General features: G+C 32.5%; 1 protein-coding gene across 1 annotated transcript in view; it reads right to left on the bottom strand.

Annotated features, from left to right (window-relative positions):
• The window catches only part of LRP1B (LDL receptor related protein 1B), a gene marked incomplete at its 5' end in the record, with an annotated part of 553,279 nt that overhangs the window by 472,030 nt on the left and 66,164 nt on the right, over positions 1–15,085 (bottom strand). The window contains 3 exons of the mRNA XM_039222492.1: positions 7,167–7,298; positions 8,689–8,810; positions 13,184–13,328. Coding sequence (XP_039078423.1) covers positions 7,167–7,298; positions 8,689–8,810; positions 13,184–13,328 — 399 coding nt within the window. The remainder of the gene's footprint in view (positions 1–7,166; positions 7,299–8,688; positions 8,811–13,183; positions 13,329–15,085) is intronic.

The following is a 15,085-nucleotide window of genomic DNA, read 5'->3' as shown; positions in this document are numbered from 1 at the left end:
GCCTCAAGTTGCTTAATTTTGGTAATTTGTTATGTAGCAACAGATAATACAAATATAGTGGAATATTTTTTTTTTTCTTTTTTCTTCCCCTTCTCCTTTCAATAATGATCATCATCATTTCCCTCACTCAACTCTCAGATGAGTCTTCAGTCCCTAAGTTTAGCAGGGGCTATCTTATACCTGGTGGCCATATTATCATCATTCCCCGGAATGCCAAGCCCTGATACTGTCAAATATCTTTACCAATCATCAGTACAATAGGATTAAAATTCTCATTATGAAATGATCAGGAATCCAATGTTGGTTAATTCACTACTGGTTATTTGATTCATGGTTTATGTCAAACTAAGGGCAAAAACTCAAATGCAAATCCTGATTGCAGAATTTCATTTAAGCATCTCAAAGTAACCAAGTTTCTTCTTCATCCATATTTTATTCCCAAACCCACTGTCTTCATTGTTAAAATGAACATTCCACCTGCCTCAACAGATTATTTTGATTAATTAAATGGCATAAATACAAAAAGTTTCCTAACCACATTCCTATAATAAGTGTGCAATAAATATTAAGGTTCTTTGATGTTATTTTCATTTTTTTTCTCTTCCAAACTTCTTACTCCTAACTCACTTTGGATGATTCATTCTATTTCTAGCTTTTCTTCTTAAAATTTTCTTTTTAAAATGTTTGTTTATTTACTTATTTATTTTGAGAGACAGAGAGACAGACCACAAGCAGGGGAGGGGCAGGGAGAGAGGGAGACACAGAATCTGAAGCAGGCTCCAGGCTCTGAATTGTCAGCACAGAGCCCAACACAGGACTCAAATTCATGAGCTAAGCTGTGAGATCATGGCCTGAAGTGAAGTCACATGCTCAACAAACTGAGTCACCCAGGAGCCCTTATTTCTAGCCTTTCTACTTCAGCCAAGTCCTTGTTCTAAAGGTAGTAAGGAACTCATGTAAATAATTAGCTCTTTATTCTTCTAAAATCCCCCAAAAGAATCCACTTAATACACTTACCACTTACTGTCTCTGGAGAAGAACAAAGCCAAATGATAAAAAGGAATCAAAGACCCACTGTTCATGACCAGCCCAAAAACATTTAAATAACTTCCATTTTTCTCTATTAACTAGAAAATTGTCTACTTGATTAAAAACTAATGATCAATAATCTCAGAAGCTGAATCATAGCTCTTTATTTTTTTTAAAGAAAGCATGTCAAAAAGAAAAATAGACTAATATAGTATTGGTTTTCTTAAAAGGGGGAAAAACACTTTTTCAAGGTTAAAGAACACCTTTTTAAGGTCACAATTAACAGAACTAATGGTATCAATGTACCTAAGCTAAAGAAGACTTCTATATTATCATTTGACCTGTCAGCATATCCAGAACAGAGCTTCTGGGAATAAACAGGTAGCAATCTATTGTCCTTGAGCCAGAGAGCAGAGTAATTTGGAAGACATCCGGAAGACTGATATACTTATAAAAACACTTTCTTCACAATTTTTAACTGGTGTTTTAGTTGTATTTATAGTATTGGGTTAAGATACTGTGCTTTGCTGAAACACACTTAGATAACTTGTAAATCTCTTAGCTATTAATAATTTACTGTGAATTAGTGTAGCTAGGCCTTCTAAGGATAGATTTCATGATAAGTAAGTGTTGATATGGAAAAGAGTACAGTAATAGACTATCAAATATGAATGTAGTTTTGCTGAAAAGAATCCTGAGCCACTAGAAAGAAATATAGCGGCATATACCAACTTAGGAGAGGGGAAAAACAAAGTTACCAAAATACAGAATAGATGTGCTTTGAATAGACTGGTCTGAAGTTGGTGTTGACAGGTTTTCCTTTCACCAGGAGTGATAACTGCCTGAGTGATTCTCTCAATAATAAAGAGAAATGTAACTATCCCAGCTAAGATGATGAAAGCCTTCATCTTAGCAGGTAATCATTGTGGGTCTTCTAGGCTTTTGGTTTTCAGTAACGTATTGAAGAATTCAGATGCCTAAGAAAGCCCTTTACATTGTTTACATTTTGAGTTTAGAAATTATCCAAAAATTATTTGTTAGATATATACAATACTTTGTTTGGCCTATAGTTCCTTATTCTATGTATGTTTATGTTATTTGTCTCCCAGGCAGTGTTGAAAAGTTTTTGTTTTCTTGTGGTAGTTACTACTTTCCTCTTGAAAGATAGACCAGACTTTACTGTCTACAAGTACATACAAACTGTTCACATGATTTGAAAATACAGTCTTGAAGCAAGTTTGAAATGACAACACAAAGTAGTATTGGTTCACTGTCACAAGAACAAAAAGAAATGAACCAGTCCTAAAAATTCACTTTGTAGCCATGGAAATGGTTTTCATAAAATTGAAAAAATGTCCCAAAACAACAGTATTATATTTCTTAAGCTATTGCTGTTACTAACATAAAAAGAATTCTTTCTATAATTCTTCTGTGGCCTTGGTTGGTGACAAAATGGTTACTAAAAAAAAAAATTTTTTTTTTTTTTGTAAATAGCTGTTTTCTAAGCCTCCAGGGAAAGAGACTCTCACTTGAGTGTCACCTGCTTCAATTATTAAAGGAGTTTAAGGTCACATGATTCGATGATTCAGTATATGACCAAAATAAAATATGGTCTTCTACAAGCACAAATTTGCCGAAGTGCAAAGAAGTTTATCAACTAATGCCAACAATGCCTAAACAAAATTTTGTTTCAGTGGTTACAAGTATAGAGTGGTATAGTGTAAAGAAATGGAAATAGGATACTCCATTACCATACAACCTCTTGACCTCTCAGGGTTACAGTTTCCTTATCTATAGCCTGAGGGAATGCTACTACATTGTGTCAAATGTTCCTTCTAGTTCTAACAGTCAAAGATATATGCAAATATTGTGGAACTATTACAGAGAAATTATTTCATGTAAATAGTTGACACTCAAATGTGTAAATGTGGCAACGGTATTTTGTCATAGTCTCCGTCGCTTAATTTTTTTAATAAGCTTTATTTTTTAGAACAGCTTTAGATTCACAGATAAACTGAGCAGAGAGCTCCCATGTGCTTTCTCCCCTCATACACAAACAGCCTTCCCAACTGTCAGAGTCTCAACTGATAAACTTAAATTGGCGTATCAATAGTTTTTATTAGGATCTACAGTTCAGATTAGGGATTACTCTTGGTATTCTACATTCCATGGGTTTTAAAAGAAGTTATAAGGACAAGTCCCTTCAGTGTCTTTTCTCTGAATAGCTAGATCACTATGCAATGGTGTAAAAACACATTAAAATATTCTCCATAGAGAGTGCCAAGCAATGGTATCCAGATAATAGTTTTTTTGATGCTCTCTTAAAAGACAAAATAAACAGACAAAAAGCCCTACAGATCATCCATACATGCCTTACCTCAGAAACTATTCATTGTTTATCTTTATCCTCTACAGTAACTTAGCTGTGATGTTTTACACCTACTAGATCATAATCAACATGTGTTAATATTGAGTTGGATGATAAAAAGTTGAACAGATATAAAAATGAAAAAAGAATAGAAGACTGAAATTTTCAGATAAATATTCATTATCTTCAAGTAATATCCTAGTATGTAATCAGTATAAAGAAGGATACATACCCTCAAGGCAGGAGAGGGTCAGACTGAATAGAGCATTACATGCCAAAGATCACATTACTAACTAGAGCAATGGGCTTTGTTTTAAAGGTGTTTCTCTTAACTAAAATATATCTTAAAAATTTTTTAGATCTATTCATTTAATTTGAGGCTAGGAGGGGGGAGAGAGAGAGAGAGAGAGAGAGAGAGAGAGGGAGAGAATGAGAGGGTGAGCGCATTAGTGGGAGAGGGGCAGCGAGAGAAGAAGGGAGAGAATCCCAAGCATGCTCTGAATTGTCAGCACACAGCCTGATATGGGACTGGATCTCATGAACTGTGGGATCATGACCTGAGCAAAAATCAAAAGCTGGATGCTCAATCAAATGAGCCACCCAAGAGACCCTAAAATATATCTTTTAAAGCATCAAAGTCAATATTCATTCATCAGGAGGAATATTACCCAGTGGGCAAGGATTTTCAAAGCTCTTTTTCTTTTTTCCCAGTGGAACGGGACTTTTCCAGTGAAGTCATAAAAATACTTTGAACATTTTAAATCTAGCCACAGGGTATTTTGTTCTTCTGTGGCTAGTATCCAGAATTGCTTCCTCTGGTGAAAGAAACCCTTTCACTGCAGAAAACTACAATTTGTTAGGACCCAAACCCAACATGATTCAGATCTGTTAATCCTCATGAAATATACAGGTTTAAACAACGGATTTACCTCTGTAAAGCTGTGCTAATAAAATGACATAAATTATGATGGTTATACTCGAGAAATGATTCTCTTTCAAACCATCTCCTTATTGTGATGGGAGCTTTTTGTTTGTTTTGTTGTTGCTGTTGTTTTTGTTGTTTAGAATAAGGAGCCACTATGCCCTTTCATTCTGTCATCTTTATCTTTGATTGATCCTAGGGCAGGGATTATGTCACAGATGTGAATGCCATGAACGAAAGAAGAAAATATCGAATATCTGCAAAGGGAACTAATAGAGGAAGAGCTTATAATCAGGTAAAACATAATGGCCTTGGTGGAGGAAAAAAGTGTTGATGCACCAAAAATTGGTTTCTCTACTTTGCTCAGGAGCGATCTTGTCATTTTCTTTCCTTTCTCCCTGAAGCAACTTTACTCAACAACAAAGCCACAGAGCTTACATATTGTCTATAATGATGTCATAAATCAAGCTGCTGACACTTACTCTGATTTGGATATATTTTCATAAAACACAATTAGAAAAGGATCAGACTATGAAATAGATGGAAAAGGTATGTGTGGAAGTGGGCGGAGGCTCTTAATACTGCCACTACCATCATCGTCATTAGTGCTTTACTTCCTTCCCTATCTAAGCACTGTCTGCTGGCCTTCTAGGTACATATGTAAGGACTTCAAATAGCTGGTATTATTTTTTAATCTTTAAATATCTGCTTTATATAATATTCATTATCATCATTATTAAGTTCATCTTTACTAATGAATTTTACTAACGTATTCTGTCCCCAAGAAGTTAAGAAATAACTATTCTATGAAGATAATTGAACAGAAAGTATAGTATCAGTCAAGGGAACAGAAAAAAAATCTTTGCTAATTAGAAGTTTAAATACGGCTTCCAGGGCATGTTTGTAAATACGTATATTACCCACACATATATCACATATGCTTACTTCTACAATTTATTACTTTATGATTCAATTATCACTATTTTCTTAGCTCCCTTATATATCACAGTGTCAAACACTTGTATACATTAATCTAAATATTCCCACATCCCATAGAGTGAAGAAATGAGCCTCAGAAATATTAACTAACTTACAAACCTCACAGGGGAGTCAGAGGGTGGTAATGAAAAACTACTCTGATGCAAAATAAGTTTATTATGATATTAATAATTATTGGAAATATAGAAACAGGGAGGGTACTATTCTCTGCAAAAAAAAAAAAAAATAGCCTATATTGTGGCACATTATATGCAACTTAACCATTTCAGGTTCAATAAAAAGCCTCAGAGCTAACTGATACAAATAATCAGTCTACCCTTAAGGAAAAAAGAAATTTACTAGTGATCTAATCAGACCATTTATACCAAATGTTTCATTATTTTACCTCAGAAATTTTTCAAATACTTTCAAAAATCATTATGAAGGCTTTAAAAGAATCATATGTGGGATAATGGTTAAAACAAAGGATTATGTGTGCTTAATAAAAATATATGCTTATATATAACATCTTTTCAAGAAGTTCAGGTTTTCTTCATCTTGCACTTTTGCACTTACTAAATCTCTATAGAATAAGATGCATGAAATTAAGAGACTGGGTTGATTGTGCATGGTAGGATAGTGAGCCTTCCAAGTATAACGAAGTTGTGATCAAAAATCACATTGGCAAAATTTTACATACTGCTCAATAAAATATACTATATTTGTCTGAATTTCCTTTTAGGAAAGGTCCTTTGAAAATGTAGGAAATGTGCCTCTATATGATTCCAAACATTGGTTACAAAATAATTTACTTAATAAAAGTCAACTTTGAAATGTTTGTGAAGATCCTCAGTAACTCATTAAATTGTAGCCAGGAATTTCATTAACACATGATTAAACAAAATGTGTTAGAGCTGAGTGGAAAAAAAAAAATAAGCTTACAACCAGAATACCACATGCTGATGCTTAAGGATTTTTTTTAAGATTATAAATCAAAGAACTACTTGTTTTTAAAATTGGATAAAAATAAGTCTTTACAAGTATAAAAAATACTGTTAACATGCATGTACATCTTCTCTTTAAAACATTAATATGGGAAGCATATGATTTAGTTGGATGAGAGGTACAGAAGTTCGTTTTTATAAGGTTAAACCCGCAAGTGTAGAATAAAAAAATCTGAGTATAAATGCCAAAGCATATCTAATGCTTATACTATCTCTGAGTTTAGCAATTAGCACACATACACACACAAAGCATATTTACTTCGATAAATTGGACAACATCTACCATCAATTTCCATGCACACATTTGTAACAGCCACAGGAAAATGTTAGTGTCCATTCTGCTTTTTTTCACCATTTGCTAAAACAAGAAGGATAAAATCTGACTCCAAAATGATACATAGCATCTTCAAAAGTAATTTAAATGTCACAGCATTTATAGTTGTTTTCTTGTTATTTGTATTTAATATGCTACTACCTATGTTAGAATAGATAATCATTCCAGAAATATTTTAAATAAGATTATGTTTTATGTTTATTCCCAATCCAAATGTTTTATATATCCTTATAATTGAATAAAAGTAAGTGTCGTTTTGTAAAGAAAGAAATAAAACTGTGGCAACCAATTGCCAATCATGGCATTTTAATGCATTTGCAACTCAAATGCTATACTTTAGGACATATTTACATTTTTTTCCAGGAAAACATATTTAGAACAATTTGTATTGGGCTTAAAAATTCATTACTAATTTGCTTTCTTATTCCTCATCTTGACTATCAGAGTACAGAGGGAAAGGTTATATTTGAATCATGTTTAATAAATCAAGTAAAAACATTATACATAAATTATGAATAAAAAGCTATTTACCTGCATGAAAATCTATTCCAACAGCAAATGAAGTTCCTGATATAGGCATCAATGCATCCATTTTGTCACTTGGTTCCAAAGGTATTCCCCTGATTCCTTCATGAACAGAGTACATAAGAAATGACTCTATACCTAAATTGGAAGAAGAAAAAAAAAAGCTCCAAATGAATAATTAAAATCATTCTACTAGCATTATATTTAACATTTTGTTTAAATTGTACACTACACCTCTAACTAGTTGAAAGGTAGATAGATTAGTGGTTCTCAAAATTGAGTATGTATCAGAATCTCCTAGAGAACTGGTTAAAACACAGAGATTACCAGAGCCGCATCTAAGAGGAAAGATAATTTAAATTTTTGAAAAAGTTCCCAGATAGTGACAAACACTACTGATTTGGAACTATACTTTCACAAACACAAGGGCAGGTAATTCTTGAAAACATACCTTACCTCACAACCAAAATTCACCCCCTCTTTTCTAATGCCCAAGTTACCTTATTGTTTACATATGATAATAAATTTTGATTTTACATATGACTTTAGATAACTATATTACTCTTATTTTTCTAACAAAGTTAGCCTTAAATCATTTGAGAACTAAAAACATACCTGGTACTTAACTTTTGCTAATACCTTGCCATTCCAGCATTAACAGTATGTCCTAAAATAAACATGCACATAAAAGCTGACTATCAGAAATTTGCATGCTATTTATGAATTTTTCTACTATGCTAAAACATGTTTGTAGACATATTTTCTTATTAAAACTAGAATGCCTGAGTTCAGATGTGTCTTTACCACAATTGTGTGACTCAGGCAAGCTAGTTAATCTCACTATGCCTCAATTTTCACATCTCTAAAATGGGAATAATAAGAGATCTACCTCACAGAGTTAGTATGAAGATTAAGTGAATTAACATGCTTAAAGTATTTAGAACAGTGCCTAGTACATAAAAGTGTCATATAAATATTTTATTTAAAAGAAAACATACGATAATATTAACATATTTCTCATATAAGATTGAAACTTCTTTTTAATTAAGCTATGATCATTGGATAAAATGATCATTCTAGAACCAAATTTCTTTGAGACTTAGAACCAGAATCTACAAAACAAGAAATAGGAAGGTGGGTCTTTTAGGTGCCAGTGCTCTTCTCTCTCACCTGAGAAAATCAGAGACCTCACAACCTTTCTTGCACTTTCTCTTAAATAGAATAAATTAAACATAACTGAATTAAGATTGACTGGTAATTATAACCAATCAATTACTGCTTTTACTTCAACTCTTGCCTATTCAAGCTGAAGGTAGCTTCTACTGGGTGTGGCTAAAAGTTTGACAACAAACTGTAGTTTATTTGTATTAGGTACCTTAAAAATCCTACATCTATGAGACTAAGCAGTGAACCAGTTTCCTAAAAAGAAGCTAATATTATTTTTTCTATATTTTAACTATGTTTTGTTGCCTCAGATCTGCATGGATAAAGTAAATGCATCAGAATTAAATTCTTCAAGATCTTATACCTTGACATGACATGCGGTTCTTTTGGAGATAATATCCCACTGTACACATGCAAGTCCTTGTAGTTTCAGATGTTGGTAAACAAAGCTGAGAGCATCCACCATTATTTAGTTGGCAAGAATTGCTGCCTGCATAGAAGGAAAACAAGCAAAAGAAATATAAAACTCAAGAAAAATAAAATTAATAAATTAATAAATTCAAATATCATTCAATATCAATAATATGAATATTTATGCTTTTGTTGATTTATAAATGTGGCTGTTTTATGTAGGTTAGTATGTGTTTGAGTGTCTTGAATAATTTAAAGCAGCATGTTACAGTTGAAGTCTGCCCTCCCCCCAAAAATGTGAATGGAGATTTAATGCATGGCATAGTGATTATAGACAGCAATACTATAATTAATTATAGTATCAATTAAACTTTGATTACAATTCAGAGTTGCTGAGAGAGCAGATCTTAATTGTTCCCATCACAAAAAAGAAATGATAATTATGTGATATGGTAGAGGTTTGAGCTAATGCTAAGGTGGTAATTATATTGCAATATATAAATGCATCAAATCAACATGTCGTATTCCCTAAACTTATACAATGTTATATGTCAATTATTTCTCACAATATAAATTTAAAAATAAATAATTAAAAATTATTTTTTAAAAGCAAATGATGATCCATGAGAAAATTCATAGCTGTATAAGAGCAAGTGAAATTGGTTTGTCATGAATACTGTTACAGACCTTTAAAATATTTTAAGATCACAGGTACTAGGAAATCTTTCTTTCTTTCTTTTTTGATTACTGTGTTTCACTTCAACTCTATAGTTACTTCATTTTCAAGAATAGTTTATCCAAATACATCAAATACATCTCTGTTAAATTATATTACTAATTCAACTTGAAGACGATGGCACTAAAAGAAAGGAGGTGTGTGTGTGTGTGTGTGTGTGTGTGTGTGTATTTAAATAATTTTTTAAAAGCAAGGAAATAAATTTTGCTACTCCTAGGAACATAATTCTCCCAAATATATTTAAAACATACCCGTAAGAGTCATCTAATTAATTGGCATATTAATTCTCCTTATTCCTGTGTAGTAGCAATGACAAATATTAGTCAGGTAATCACAGGTAGGCATTCTAGAAAGATGTTCCACTGAATTTACTAGGCCCAATGTGCTAATTAAACCTAGTAGCGTGACGTTAAGTAATTTACAATCTTACCCAGCAAGTTCATTAAATATCCCATTTTTACAACATTTTTATTATTCTAGGACATGCAATGCCATTTACTGGATGTTCAAGCTCTAATACATAGTGCAGTAAATCCAGTGAGAATTACAAAGCATGATGAAAGCTATATATCAATAGTGCTCTATGGAAAATTCAAAATACCAGTGCAGCTCATTATTTCTCGTCTCCTGAATTCAAGATAGTCTGATGGGATTTAATTGTTCAATTGAAGCTGTCATGAGCTCTGTCATTTTTGAAGTGTGAAATACTCTCAACTTGGGAGATTTCTCATCAAGAGATCTACCACATTCTCTCCTCATTTCCTATAGCTGCCACTTCAGTCAATGATGAACTCCATCCTATATAGGGCCACATATGAGGATTTGAGTTGCCCTGAACTTTTGAAATGATTACTTTGATCTCTTATATAAACTAAAGAAGATTAGTTGATTTATTCTGCCTTTCCTCAAGCTGACTTTTTATATACTTACATACTAAGATGAAACTTCAAATCCCTGAATACTTTAATGAGTCAGTTATATTTACTGTTATATAGTATACAGTTACATAGTTTTACAGTCATCTATAGTGACCTTGATCTATAGTTATATAAATTTACAGTAATCTATACTGACCTTAAACATATTTTATTTTATAAAAAGCACATAAACATATATTAATGCAATGCCAAACTATGGAGATACGCATTTTGTTATAGATTTATTTCAACTGTTACTAAAGACTGAAAAACTGAGAAGAGATTGACAAGAAATGCTGTAACTATAAAGTATGAAGAAACACCAAATGGAGAGAAGGAGAAATAAGGAATGAAGTTAAAAAAAATAGATTCAGGAAGAGAATTAAGATTACAAAAAAATAGGCTTCTATAACCTTGATGATATAAAAAATATGTGAAAAAATGAGAAAAAGGAACTTCTGGGACTGTACATTCTTAAATATAATTGTCATAATAGCAATACATATTGTATTATATTTATTTTTTGAAAAATAAAAAAAATTAGCCTATGTTAACAGTTATGTTGCACAACATGCATTTCATGTATCATAATAGGGAATGAGAGAAAAAGGAAAAAAATGAAAGGAGTCATTATTTACAATAAGTATCTTTGTCTATTAAAGAATTGATGTAGGAAAAATATTAAAGTGATTTTTAAAAGAGTAATTTAGGTGGTGATTATCTGGCATATTAGAAATACGAGACTGGCTTAATATTTTGCAATGATACTGATGTTCAATCCTCACGCCCCAATTCCCTAGTGGAGTTAGAAAGTCCTCTTGACTAACGAGAAGTCTCGGCTTTCCACTGATCTATGTCAAAAATGATAAATGAAGTAGCTAATTGTACTTTGAAATCCAAAGTAGTAGTAATGTTAACACCTTAAATAATCCTAAATTGCTCATATTTCATACTAATGAAGCTTTTAAGGTACCTGCTGTGATTCTGTTAATGGGATTCTCTTTAATATAGATGCTTTTATCAGCATATTCTTTCAGTAAAAATAGTATTCTCACTGAATTTTAAGCTTAGTCATATTATGCCATTAATTTCTAAGTATTGCAGGTCCTTGACAATTTAGTAATACTTTCACAATGCATAAAATACCCAACTCTGCCTGTAGAATTGAACTCTTACAAGAACAAAAATTTGTGTGCCTGAGCAAAAAAAGTGAGTAAACATAATAAATTTTTCCTCCAATAAAGTTTATGGGTCTGTATCCAGGAAAACTCTACATGTTACATTAATATACGATTTCAAACAAACAATGTGTATGTTCACATTTTGATTTTACAAAATGAATATATATATTTTAAAATGTCCTTTTTAGAAATAACGTATCTGTCCCTCTGTTGTATTTTCTAGTGTGTTTTCAGGTATAATCTCATTAAGTATAGACTATGAACTAAAGTTTATCATAGTATTGTAAGTTTTTATACTTTGCAAATATATTGTATTGAAATCCACAAAAATGGATTTTATTTTATTTGCTGAGTATCAGTGTTTTATTCTCAATTATATGATATATTCCCCATGACTTGAATGCCAGTAAAATTATTTATTTTGATACAGAAATTTTCCATTACAGAATTGCTGGTGAAAACACTCCTGTTCATTATTATAGATAGTGATTTAAAAAAAAAAAAAAAATGCCAGAAAGCAAATACAGTTTTGCGCATAAGAGTTTGGGTATTGGTATCTTCTAAACATGAAAGGAACCTAGTAACCCCTTCACTGTTGTTTATCTAAAGCAATTATTTTCTTTAAATTTTTTCCATGAAATTTCGGGGAGGATTTCAGACCAAATCTGCCTATGCTTTTACACAGGGAAGGTAACCATAAATCTGGTCTCTTTTTGTCTCCAGCTATGCAGATATGGCTTCCCATTGGTATCACCAATAAATGCAGACTGATTGACGGTTGTTACCTGTGTTCAAAATCAGTGATCCCTGCGATTCACTCTTTCTATCTCTACTATTCTCTGTTTTGGTCTATAAGCCCAAATCCTTTAGATGAAAACCCTTTACATTTTCTTGAAATGTTTTTCCTAAGAAGAAAAGTACATGAAGCTAAGGATTTCATGGCAGAGACTGAGGTAAGAAAGTACAATGCAGAAAAAATGTTTGCTACGAAAGGAGTTCTGCTAATGTCCTGGGTCATGAAGCAAAAACTAAGAAAGGACTAGCAGATGTGGGGCTGTACTGGTTGTGGAATCTCTAATCTAATTGCCATTTGGGCAATGTGACAAGGCTACCTATGTAAACCATCTGTTAGTTCTCTCACTCCATTTCACTGCACACCATTTGGACAAGCAAAAACAAAAAAAAAAGCAAAATGCTTAGAGCCAAACAATGCAGTGCTTTTTGGATGTGGAATTCTTACATTGACGTAGTCCATTTGAAGTCCCCTGGTTCATTCAGATTTGGAGCTTAATTAGATACTGCATATATTTTGCTGGGATTTTTTCTTATTCTTATATTTTGAAATCACGAACTAGATAAGACCTCATTGAAGACCTGACATATTGAGATTCCTTGGGCGGCTCTGCTAATGTTTTGAAAGCTCATTATATACCTTATGTCAAAGGCATTTCTTCTGTAGTATGAAGCAGCATTTACCTTCCCCCCTCCCTGTCGTTGTTGTTTTTTTAACTCGAAGCAAAAATACAAACCTGTCCATTGTTGAACTGAGAAAATAATATGAAAAAAGAGAACATTACATATTCAAAAGGTGGCACAAATTCATTACAGTGTGACTTGCCTTGCTGTGCTTCTTGATCGTACACTTTCATGTGAACAACCCCAGAAGTCTTATTTCGTAGGACTGTGGGGTTTCTTCCATCTCTTTTGCTGCAGGTTCCCAGCTGAGCTAAGTTTTGGTCTGCCCACCACAGTTTCTTATCTATCAAATTGAAAAGATTTTTTTATGAAAAAGATAATCATCTTATTAAATAATAATAAACAGCTATTAAGTATAATACTTTCTGATTTCTTTTGTTATATTTCCAAGCTCTACTTCCAAGGGAAAAGAAATAAAATCACATTTATTCTTTTGAAAATACAAACCACAGTGATATTTCATTGTTTAAATTTTCCTCCTTCCTCTCCAATTAGAGATTCTGGTCTTTAACTTTTCTTTTTCTTAAAAAATATACTATAAATAAAAGCATATTCAAAGTAATATGGAATATAGATTACATTATTTACATTTGTAAACATGATCACACTAGTACTGTATAATATCTGTAAATTAATGGCAAAATCCAACCAAATATCCAAACAACAATTATAAGAAAATATTGTTCTTTTTGCTTACAGTAGATAAGCTTTTAATAATCTGTACTCCCCATTACTGAATTCTTCATAACTATAGTAACCTTTTTTATTTTTTGCACAACTTATGCTCTTTTCTTCAAAATCTTAATAATGTAAACTGTTCAGTGTATGTGTTGAAGGCACATATTGAATGTTTTTTGGTAGGAGAGACTCTGCAATGTTCCAGAAATTTAAAAAAAAAAAAAAAATAGTCCCAACCCTAAGGAAGTTTGCATACTGGTGAAAATAATAGTTGCATTATTATTTAATTTTAAATTATCATAGTGAAACTATAAAGAAACTGTTAAGCATTCTCCTTTTATAGATGAAGAATCTAAGATTCATACAGATTAATCAAATTAAAGAAAAAGTTATTTGACTTTATTTTGAGAAAGAGCACAAGTGGGGGAGGGGCAGAAAGAGAGGGAGACACAGAATCCCAAACAGGCTCCACACTGTCAGTGCAGAGCCCAATGCAGGGTTCCATCTCACAAACCTTAAGATTACGACTTGAGCCAAAACCAAGAGTCAGATGCTCAAACCACCTGAGCCACCCATGTACCCCAATCAAATGTTTATACTTGGTCTTCCTATCTCCAAAACTTGTGTTCTTTCTACAAATCCATGCTGAGTGCATTAAAACTTTTAAGAAGGGTGCCTGGGTGGCTCAATTGGTTGAGAGTCAGACTTTGTCTCAGGTCATGATTTCACACAGTTCATGAGTTCAAGCCCCACATCAGGATCTCTGCTATCAGTGCAGAGCCTGATTTGGATCCTCTATCCCCTGCCCCCCTCTCTCTGCCCCTCCCTTGCTCACACACTCTTTTTCTCAAAAATTAATAAACATATTTTTTTATTTTAAGGAAAGACAATAATTCAAAATATAGTTCATAATTATAAAGGCTTTGAACAATTAAGACTTTTTAACAAAAGCCTAATTAATAACAATTGGGATCATGTCAATTTCTACTTAGAAGTTAAAGGTTACTTAATTGTATGAACAAAATAAAATAGTCTTTACCTTCACAGTACATTTATTCTCATCCAAATGCTATGATATTTTGACTGAACCAAAGCCTAGTTGCTGATATTTAAGAAGGATAGTAATACAGATATCAACAATAACCATCTCTTACTCAATTTGATTTTCTACAATGCACAATTCTAAGCACTGCAGGTAGATTAATTCATTTAATCTTCAAAACAATTCTACAAGGCAAGTACTACTATCATTTCTTTATTATTTTATTTTAGAGACGAAAGTGTGAGTGGGATAGTGGGGCAGCAGGAGAGGGGAGAGAGAGAGGGGGAGGGAGGAGGAAAGAGAGAGAGACAGAGAGACAG

Source organism: Hyaena hyaena, unplaced genomic scaffold (genome assembly GCF_003009895.1).
Source record: "Hyaena hyaena isolate Hyena2069 unplaced genomic scaffold, ASM300989v1 scaffold_1141, whole genome shotgun sequence".
Classification (NCBI taxonomy): domain Eukaryota; kingdom Metazoa; phylum Chordata; class Mammalia; order Carnivora; family Hyaenidae; genus Hyaena; species Hyaena hyaena.
The sequence above is the reverse complement of the archived record's forward strand: the minus strand, read 5'-3'. Positions and strand labels throughout refer to the sequence as shown.